The 10,151-nt window shown below is 48.8% G+C and overlaps 1 protein-coding gene across 2 annotated transcripts; it reads right to left on the bottom strand.

Moving 5' to 3' along the window:
* Positions 1–622: 622 nt before the first annotated feature.
* Positions 623–9,788, bottom strand: LOC119267068 (transcription factor GTE8-like). Of its 2 annotated transcripts, none has more exons than XM_037548374.1 (11): positions 9,328–9,788; positions 7,750–9,001; positions 7,520–7,657; positions 6,771–6,838; positions 6,205–6,277; positions 6,042–6,101; positions 2,185–2,244; positions 1,979–2,091; positions 1,853–1,895; positions 1,649–1,770; positions 623–1,566 (listed from the first exon to the last, which is right to left on the bottom strand). In XM_037548374.1, exons 2-11 carry the CDS (start codon positions 8,969–8,971, stop codon positions 1,315–1,317), a joined length of 2,151 nt encoding a protein of 716 aa, XP_037404271.1. In that variant the 5' UTR covers positions 8,972–9,001; positions 9,328–9,788; the 3' UTR covers positions 623–1,314. The 2 variants fall into 2 exon arrangements, with proteins under 2 accessions (XP_037404271.1, XP_037404270.1); XM_037548373.1 differs by having other exon boundaries at positions 7,750–8,998.
* Between the last annotated feature and the right edge of the window lie 363 nt (positions 9,789–10,151).

Here is a 10,151-nt window from a genome sequence, read left to right as displayed (position 1 = left end):
GCATTCCATGTGCAGACATGTCCCTCGGACATTTGGTGATGTTCGTTTTGATGAAACATGTTGGGGTTACCCTAACAAATGAACCATGGAATTGCTGTAAACCGGGATTCTATCTTGACCTTTATTAAACAAAGGTTTATACCAACTCTGAGTTAAACTGTAGATACTCCCAGCCCTTCATGAATTCAGATTTTCTGTGTAGCGTGTACTAACTTGTACAGTAAAAGATAAGGCCCGCCCCCTCCCTTTTACAGCAACTATTATCACAGCTAGGATTGAGTGATCCGAACCCCCTCACCCAATCCGCTGGAGGATTAACGGCCAGTTCTTTTGAGGCTTATTATGGCCGGCCGCGGAAATAAGCTACTCCCTTCCTAGCTTATTCTAAAAGCTCAGCCTAAATGTTTATTTTAGAAGCCCACTAACTAAGTGTTAATTAGTAGACTTCTAAAATAAAATTTAACATTAGAATTTTCAAATAAACTGGGAGGAGGCAGCTTATTTCCACAACCGCCATAAGCCCCAAAAGAAAAAGATTTGGCCCTAAACCCATTGCAACTGAACACGAGGAACAATGCACTTTAAACAATCTGAGCTGATAATATTAGAAATTACTCCCTGGTAGTGTCAAAAACTGCTCTTATATTATGGGACGGGACGGAAGGAGTACATATCTAGTCAATACATTTGAATTAGTCAAACTGAACCGTAGCCAAAATACATTAAATTATACTGTACTATGTAGTACCAGGTGATAACCATATAATCTTTACTGGTGAACTTCCGTGTATACAATGAACAATCGTAGATACGTGCATACAAATTTTGCCAGATATTGCCCCACTTGCACTTTAGTATTCATAATCCGTACTGGACTATATCACCAAAGCAGCTGGATTTGGTCGTCTTACAGCAGCAAAAGTGTTGGTGAGAAGTGGTACTGAGCCAACATCTGACCGTGTGCGAGTCAGAAGGAATCTTCCAGAAGCCTCCATCAGATTAATACACCCAACAACAGCTCACAACAACGTCTTGATTCCAGGAGGATTTTAGAGATGAACTCCATTTTCATTTGCAGCTGGATTTTTGTGGCCTCGATCTCTGTCCTCCCCTCCCTTCCGAAGGCGTAAATCCTGCAAGCACGTGATTCAACACCTCCAGCAGCACCAAATTCGAGGGAATTCTTTCATGCACGGTTTGGGAGAAAATGTCCGACATGTGCGCAGCTACCAGCAATTTCCCCATGTGCGTCGGCCAGCTGAAACAGGCGATTGTTCTGTCTTTGACCAGAAGGCTCCAATATCTCAACAGACATTAGTTGATTTCTCCTTCATCCGCATCTTTGCTGCATGGCTCTTCTTCCTCTTCTTCCTCGTCTACTTTCATAAATAGTCCAAGTTTCTCCAACATGCTGCCAGAACCAGGAAGAAAACTGGGCATGCCATCCTGGGAATGCTCTGGACTCGTTTCATCGACAGAACTCACAATATGTTCTGTGGTGACTGTACCAAGCATTTCTAGGTCCTTGGGATCAACACTGTCATTAATTTCTACAGTTCTCTCCATCTGCATCAGGTTTAAACGAACTCTTAGCTACAAGACAAAAGATGAGTTTCATAGCACCAACAAATGTATTTCATTCACTTACCTCCTGCAAGGCCTGACGAGCCTTTTCCCTCTCAAGGTCCCGCTTACGCTTAGATTCAGCCTCTGCTTCAGCTCTGCGGGCTTCCATGGCTGCATTACCTTCAGCCAGAAGCCGTTCTTTCTCTGTGTCCATAGGCAAGACAATTCTCAGAAAAGCAGGAGCTTACTACTTGGCAGCAAACAAACAGGTGTATATGCTTTTTACCTTCCTTCTGCAGTTTCTCCAGCTCCTCCTGTTTATCTCCACCCTGAGCTCATTAGGTAATTACATGTCAGGAAGAGGTGCAGCCAATGATGAAGGAAAGAAAGCTAGATGTAAAAGCTCCTAAACCTGGCAGAGAATCCCACGAGCTTTCACAATTACATCAGCATAACGGCCCCTCAAAAGAGCTGCTCGTAAGAGCTTGTCCGGGGAGACTTGCCTGTCAGGTTTTGCATTCTCCCCTATATTTTTCATTGGGAAAGGATCAGATGCAGATTAATGCACCAAGACCCCTTGGTGGTCTCATATGAACCTGCTTACAAAATCATGCTTACCCTCAGGTGCAGCCTTCGACTCGTTGTCCTGCTCACCGAGTTCCACATCAGCAACGGTGTCTGTGATTTAACCATTGGTAAGTATGACAAGTGTTCTTTACTATTATTAAAGGGGAGTTTGCCTTCTTAATGGTTTGACCTCCCACATCCTCCGGTCCTCACCCCCACCAATTTTTGCCATAAAAGAAAAACCCGAAAAATAAACATCTGGTGCCCACACACAAGATCTCCCTACATAAAAAAAGGCCATAAAAAGGACCCGCCTTACAAAAACAACCACATATCGGTGCATCCTCCAAGTTCTCCCCTGACCTGGGAGTACTCGTCTTCCAACCTCTCGCTCACGAATCAGAACCACCCAGCCCGCACGGTGGCGCCCCCTCTCCCGTGACCACCCCCGATCCAGGCAGTGTACAGCATTACGCAACTGCGTCTCTTGTGACAACGACGAGGAGCGCAAGCGCTCCGCCCGCCGGTACACCATCCGCGGCCTTGAGCCGCCGGCGTCCCTCCTCCGCCACGAGACAGAGGAGTACGGCCGGCAGCAGGCTCGGCTCTACGGTGTGTGCAGCTCGCGCACGCCGCTGCCGCCTGTCAAGAGGGAGGCGGAGCGGTCGCGCGTCGGCAGGCCGGAGGATTGCCTTCCCCTCCCCCGAGGCGGACGCCATCGAGGCGGCGATTCTCGAGCGCAGTGCACGAGAGGAGGAGGTGGCGCAGCGCCCCCGCCGGGACGAGGAGATCAACAAGGTCCTGCACAAGCAGGGCCTCGCCAGGGCGCGGGAGTTAGATGAGAAGATGGAGGCCTGGCGACGCGAAGCCGACGCGCAAGACTCCATGTTCATCGACCTCACCAACGACGACGAGTGATCGCCAGTTCGCCACCACACCCGGAGGGCTCCAATGAGCCCCATTTTGGGCAGTTAAGGTTAGGGTTAGGCCGACGCTTCGATGAATCTACCCTATGTAAATCGATGAACTCATATATGTATCGGTGATCAACTTCTATCTACTACTGTTTCTTGTTCATCTCTCGCGCGAAACCTTTTTTTCAAAGTTTAAAGTTTCATATGAGGTTTATGTTCTGCCGCAGCCAAATTCGCCCCTTATAAGAGGGAAAACGCGAACTATAAACCCCTTATAAGGGCTAGCCTTATAAGAGCAACTAGCAGACCCCGCAAAACGCGTTTGTGGTTTCACGAAGATCGCGTTTGCGGGTCGAAAACTAGCGCGGCCGAACAGAAACCGTATCTAAACTTGCATAATTTGAAAAAACACTTCTGCGGGAGAAATTGCACAAACACAGTGCATCACATACTACATAGATTTTACATGACCAACAAACTACAAGCATAGTTCATACTACATACTACGTTAACTAGTACTAGAGGGGTCAGATAACTAGTACTAGAGCGGGTCGGATCTAACGGCGGCGAGGTCGCGACAAATGGACGACGCCGTGGAGGAGAAGGACGCTCAATCCTCACGCACACTCCGCTCGGCGATGGCGGCCGCAATGGCGTTGACGGCGGCGACGTAGTCTTCCGGCCCGACGACTCCGCGGCGGCCGAGCGGAGCGGGCTCCTCGGGCTCCTCCTTCACGGGGACTAAGGCGAACTCGTCCGGCTCCTCCGGCTCCTCCTCGTCCTCCGACCACTCCCTCTTCACGGGGAGAAGACCCGCGCCGGAGGAGGAGCTCCCGGCGTACGAAGACCTTGCGGTGGAGAAGGACGCGCGCCGGCGGTCGTACTCCTCCGTCTCGCTCCGCTGGAAGCTCGCCGGCGGCGACAAGCCGCGCTTGGTCCACTTCCGGACCCCGCGCTTCCTCGCGCCGTCCGACCGGACGCGCCGCTCGCGCTCCGGGTCCCTTCCGCCGTCAGATCTGCTGCCGGAGCCATGTCCGGAGCTCCACATTCGTCCCCACATGGCGGCTGGAGGTGGGGCGGGTGGTCGCCGACGGCGAGAGATGTGGAGAGGGGGAAGGGGAATCGCGTGGCTCTGTGGCGGCGGGGGATAGGGTTTGGACACGCAAACGAGTCACGGAACCGTAGATATAGCGGTCAGGGCGTGCGGTTTGCGGGCCGCGGCAAAAAAATTTGCGGGCCGGGCGAGTATGCGGGCTCTGTTCTGGCCGGAAAATTGGGCCGAGCCCGCATACTAACCGGAATTTTGCAGGTCTGCGTGTTTTGCAGGGTCTGCTAGAGTTTCTCTAAGGGGTCTGCTAGAGACGCTCTTAGGGATAGCTATTTGTGTGTTTGACATGCCAATGTACATTAATATCATAAGTCTAACAGATGCACAAGCACACACAATCAGCCACGCATCCTCTAGTAAATTGAAGAAAAACTTCTAGATAGCTTATTTTTCTTGGTTCATCTACGGTAGTAAATTGAAAAAGAAAAAAACTTCCAAGATTCACATACACAAGCACACACACACAATCAGCCGCACATCTTCTAGTACGCTCTAGTAAGCACACGCATAAATTAGTGTACACACAACTGTTGTCTTGTATACATACACAAGTAACAAGTATGCACACAATCATCCATGAATTTATCAGATCAGGCTGCAGTTCATAGAGCAACAAATCAGAGAGTAGAGTTTCATAGCCGCACATCCTCTAGCATGCTGCAGTTTATGAATTTAACAAGTATGCACACAAGCATGGGAATTGAAAGGACAGAGCCAGCCGCAGCCTAACCCAGCAGAGGAAGGGTGTGGGGGTGAGGTAGGACGCGGGCAGCCAAGCAGAGCTTGATGCTGTGGTGGGCGTCCTCGAGGAGCACGGTGGAGTTAACTCCTGCTGGATCCAGTTCTACGTAGCCTCGCTCTCGAGTGTGGCGGCGGCGCCATCGCGGATCCGCCCAAGCCGTCGCCGCCGCCGCCGCCTCCACACAGGGCACATGCACGGGACTGGAGAGGGGGCTAGATAGACATGAGAGGAAGGGTGAGGCTTGCCCGTCGCTGCACTTCTCTGGCCGGCGCTGGCGCCGCCGCAGCAACCGCCAGCTGCGAGAAGAGAGCGCGAAGAGCCTGGGTAACTAACATATTGGTTTTGTTCAGGAGAGGTGACTGAGCGAAAAAAAACGATTCACTTGCTAGGCAAGCATGGTTGCCCTCATCCGCCATATTTTGCCAGCTGTTGCCAACCAGGTTTTTGAGGAATATTCTCAGCAGTTTGGCTATCCCTATCTATTTAGGCCTTGTACAATGCTAGATGCTTAGGGAGGTGCTTAAAAATAAACCGGATGTTTCTGAAGCACAAGTGCCTAATTACGCGTCTATCCTCTGCAAATAAGCACAGTGCTTAAAAAAATGGTATCAATCTAGCTATGTTGGTGGAGTTGATTTTCTGAGTTCATGGATGAGAATCAACAAAATAGTTGTTTCCTATGTTATACATCTACTCACTTTAGTATATCTTTCACATAATGCATGTCTATATGGAATATGGTATCGTCCTTTCTTGGAATCCACTACCATAAGGAGATGAAAAAAGATGGGAGAATGTGACTTGATCCAGGGAGCAAAACCGACAAGAGGAGGGCATGGACAACTACCCGCATGGAGTAGAAAAAAGAAGTACAAGGACATGACTTGATCCTAGGTGGAGGCAAAGTCGAGAAGAGGAGCACAAACAATGCTAATTGTCACCCGTGAGGTTGAATATGCAGCATAAATCCCATTGTGGATGTATGTCGCATATTCACTACTCTTGTTAATATTAACATGTCAAATGTGTGACAAATTGTTTTCACAATGATATGAGTGCACGGTAGTCACCTAAGTTGTAAAAGAGATGATGCAAGTGATGGCTGGTGGGGAGAAAAAAGGCACAGGCACACGGAGGTGCTTACCCTCAGGTGCAGCCTTGGACTCATTGTCCAGTTCATGGAGTTCCACATCAGCAGTAGTGTCTGTGATTTAACCAATGGTAAATGGTAAGTATGACAAATAGAAGTAGATTAAGAACAGCTTGCAACAACAAGCAGCTAAAGGGGGCATGGGGATAAAACTTACTGTTAACATCAACAGGGCTAATAACATCATCACTCTTTTCTTGCTCTGCAGGTTGTTCTGGTATTTTAATACCCTACAAATTAGGAGAAACACATTATTGCAGTGCAACAAGGTTGGCCAGTAATTGGAAATGAAACGACAAACTCTTGCCACAGCATTAGTAGAACGGAATATCGTTATTACTGATCACAGTCGACTCAGACTAGTGTAAAGGTACAGAAACTAGATCACCATTCTGTTATCTGGTTCGGTCTGACCAAGGCGAGTCAACCAATGAAGTACAAGCTACAAAACTAACTGCAAATACTGATACGGCGTGGTACTATCAGATAATTGGACAAGGAGGGTTGAGTTGCGAACAGAAGGGCTAGTGACTGACTACAGATGCGGTAAAAATAATGACAAGGGAATAATGGATGAACGTAAAGAGCTGAGGAGAGAAAGAATTAGTGGGGTTTAATCCTGCTAACACACTCCATTGGTCCATATGTTCACCAACTAAGATAGTCCTTACTACATTAACTGGCTTAACTGAAGGATCACCCAGTAAGAAATTGCCAAAGTACCTTCACAAGCCTTGCTGGGCTACCAGCTTTTTCTGGTTCGCTTTCAGCGTCACTGCCTGAGTCAGAATCTGCATTACCAGCATAGCAAATACGATCTGAGGACACGCTTTACAAGATAAATATATCAAATACAGTAGGGTCTTGTAGACAACTGGGACGGGCTGTTTAAGAAAATTAACTGGTACAGAGTGTATCTGTAGTTCCCAATAATAATTTTTAGAAAGCATCTACGGTGCCCTTGCAGCTATGCACCACATATTAGTTCACTATAAGAATCAGTGCGAGGTAATTGCAGGATGGCATTCTTGAAATCCTAACTAAATAAGAGCGTTTTGACAGTAGTGTCAAAAACGCTCTTATATTACGGGACGGAGGGAGTATAAAGTTTCTATGGATACCTCTAAGTCTACAGAAAGATAATAATAGTTTAAAAAGGCACTCCTAAATGACAAGCACAAATTTGCAGCACGTGTCAATCTCATATAATATTCTGAATTTCAGATGGTACCACCTATAGTGAAAAATGTTTGCTTCACAACCTTCCGTAAACTCGTAAACCTAAAGTTCACTAAAGTTTAGCCAAAGAAATATGAACTAGGCGTAAGCACAAACCTCTATGAAAAGAACATGAGAAAGGAAATATAAAGATGGTCAACGTAATCAGAGCAGTGTCATGGAGAAACATGTTTTACAACGATGTAACAATGGTAAACACAATGTAAATAACTAAATAACTCATATGTACACACCACTGGATGAAGATCCCGAGCCACTGCTGGAACTACTTGGACTACCACATTTGCTTGTTCTGATCTGTGGATCCTTCTCTATCAATATAGGGGATGCATTGCCGCAAATGTCCACATCCTCCTCAACAGGCTCACCACCTGAGTGCACAAAAAGGTCGATCTCTAACAACTGCATTGATGAAATTAAAGTTAAATCTATTGAGAACCTCAAAGCGTACATGACAAAATACCTTTGCAGGGATTTGTGGACGAATGACTGAGGCCAGAAATATTCACAGCCTCATTCTCAGAAGGCTCAGATTTTGTCTGCTGGTGATCTCTCTCTTGCAAGTACTTGTCCACATGCTTCTTCAATTCTAATAGTATGTCATCACTGAGTGCATGGATATCAATCTCTATCTCTTCATCCCCAAGCTGATCTGTATTGTTGTCAATACACTGCTGTAACATATCAATGATGTGACCAGGTAATTCTGGATCCTCAGACAAAGAAGCTAAGCAGTTTCCGAAGGATTCTTTCTCCTCAAATGTCATCTTTGGCTTCACAATCTCAGTTGGCCTGACACAATCTATTGACAAGTCACTGCGGTCCACAGGAGGGGTCTTTCTCCTCTTTGAGTCAGCTCTATCAACCTCAACATGTGGCTTAGTGGCAGCAGAAACTAACTTCTTCTCAACTGTTTTCCATCTGGACTCAAACATTTTATTCAGTTGAATGGCCATATCATGCACTGCATGCCCTCGGGGATTATACGTTATCGCATTGTTAAAGGTCAGCCTGACATCAGCTGCAAAATCAAAAGGACTTGTGTAGGAACCAGAATCTAGCTGCTTCTTGATGGTCCCAAGGTCCATCGGGTGCTTGATAATTTCATTATAATCTGGAATATTCAGCTTTTCCACATCTACTGGAACATTAAAAATATGACTAAATTTCTGAGTCATCAGCTTCTTCAGAATAGATTCGCACTGCTTCAGAATTGTAGCTTCAGGCAACACTGTAGATGTTTCAGGCCGGGGTTTGGTCGGCAAGAAGCGTCCCTTGGCACCGCGGAGAACATGGCTCCCCCTTTGCACTTTTTTAGCTCGAGGGGCAGCCGACGATGAGAAACCAGGTGCTCGGCTGACAGGCATGATGGCCAAAAACTCTGGCCTCTTGAGGAGATATCGGACAGAATCAAGCTCTGCCCGGAATCTCTTTCGAAGGTAGCGCCGCTCAGACGACGACAACCTAGACGGGACGAAGATCTCTCGCTTCACTTCAAAGCCATCGCTATTAAGGCTGATGCACTTGCGTTTTGGCGCAGAGGAATCTTCGGAGTCGACACGAACAGGGCTGCCCGACTCACCTACAGTCTCTGCATACCCCGCGCCGCCCCGGTAAGCTATTTCGTCGTAGCCCCATTTAATCTGCATCTGCGGCCTGTACTCCATGAGGACCGTTGGTGTCATGTTACCAGGCGCCAGCTAGGCACAGATCTGCTGAATAATGACAGACAGCTTCAGCCACACACACACACACAGTGACACACAGACAACAAATTGAAACCTGTCTCGGATTGAAATGAAAGCACACAAACCGAAATTTACAGGTACTCAAATGTTGCACGGCAAAACCCTAACATTGCACTTGGCCCTAAGACCAATCCGTACCAAGCGACCAGCCGTACGCTAATGAAATGAATCAGAGCAGGACAGTGACATGTGCAGAGAGTGAAACGAATCATATCTCTCTAAATCCAAACATAAGCTACAAATGTGTAGGTCAACGATTGAATTTCAGATTGGGAGTCTGGAAGGGGAGTCACCTTAGGGTTGGAGAACGAGGCTGTCGGGGACGGGAACAAGGCCGCGACGAGCCCCGCGATCCCCTGCCCGGCGTCAACGACCTCGGCGTCCGCGGCTGCGGCTTGAGGACAGATCCGCCGCTGTGGCTCGACGGTGAGCCGGTGAGCCGGTGAGCGCCTCCGCCCTCCGCCCACTGCACGGCGGTGGGCAGGGCTGCCGCCGGGGCGCCGGGCGTGCGGGGCCACGGGAGGCTCCTGGGAGCGGGAGGGCGGGCGGCCGTGGATTCTCCGGGCTCCGGCCGTGGCGCTCGGGGGGGACGGGAGGTGCAGGGTGCGGCGCGGTGGGCGTCCGTGGCCGCTTATCCTTTTCCTCCTCAGCGAAGCGACCGAACCCGAAGTGGAGTCAGGTCCTGCGAATGGGTCTAGTCTGGACCCGAAGTGGAGCGGAGCCGGAGCGGAGCGAAACCATTCGGTTCGGTGCGACTGGCGCGCCGGGGGTGGGTGCTCTCGGCGGGCATTTTATAGGTGCGGGGTGGGGGGTGGTCTAGGTCCGGTACTGTTTGGGGAGCGGCCGGCTTTTGCCGAGCACGCGGATAGGGGGCGGGGTGGCTTGGAGGTGAAGGATGGTGACACGTGGAGGCAGGTGCGTGCCTGGGTCCTGCGACTCCTGGCCTGCCTGTTTTTGGGGTGTGAAATGGAGAAAGAGAGACAAAAAGCACAAATTTGACCTCCGAAACTACTACTCCCTCCGTTCCAAATTACTCGTCGCAGAAATGAATGTATTTAGAACTAAAATACATCTAGATATATTCATACCTGCGACAAGTAATTCGGAACGGAGGGAG

Source organism: Triticum dicoccoides, chromosome 3A (genome assembly GCF_002162155.2).
Source record: "Triticum dicoccoides isolate Atlit2015 ecotype Zavitan chromosome 3A, WEW_v2.0, whole genome shotgun sequence".
In the NCBI taxonomy this organism is placed as follows: Eukaryota; Viridiplantae; Streptophyta; class Magnoliopsida; order Poales; family Poaceae; genus Triticum; species Triticum dicoccoides.
The sequence above is the reverse complement of the archived record's forward strand: the minus strand, read 5'-3'. Positions and strand labels throughout refer to the sequence as shown.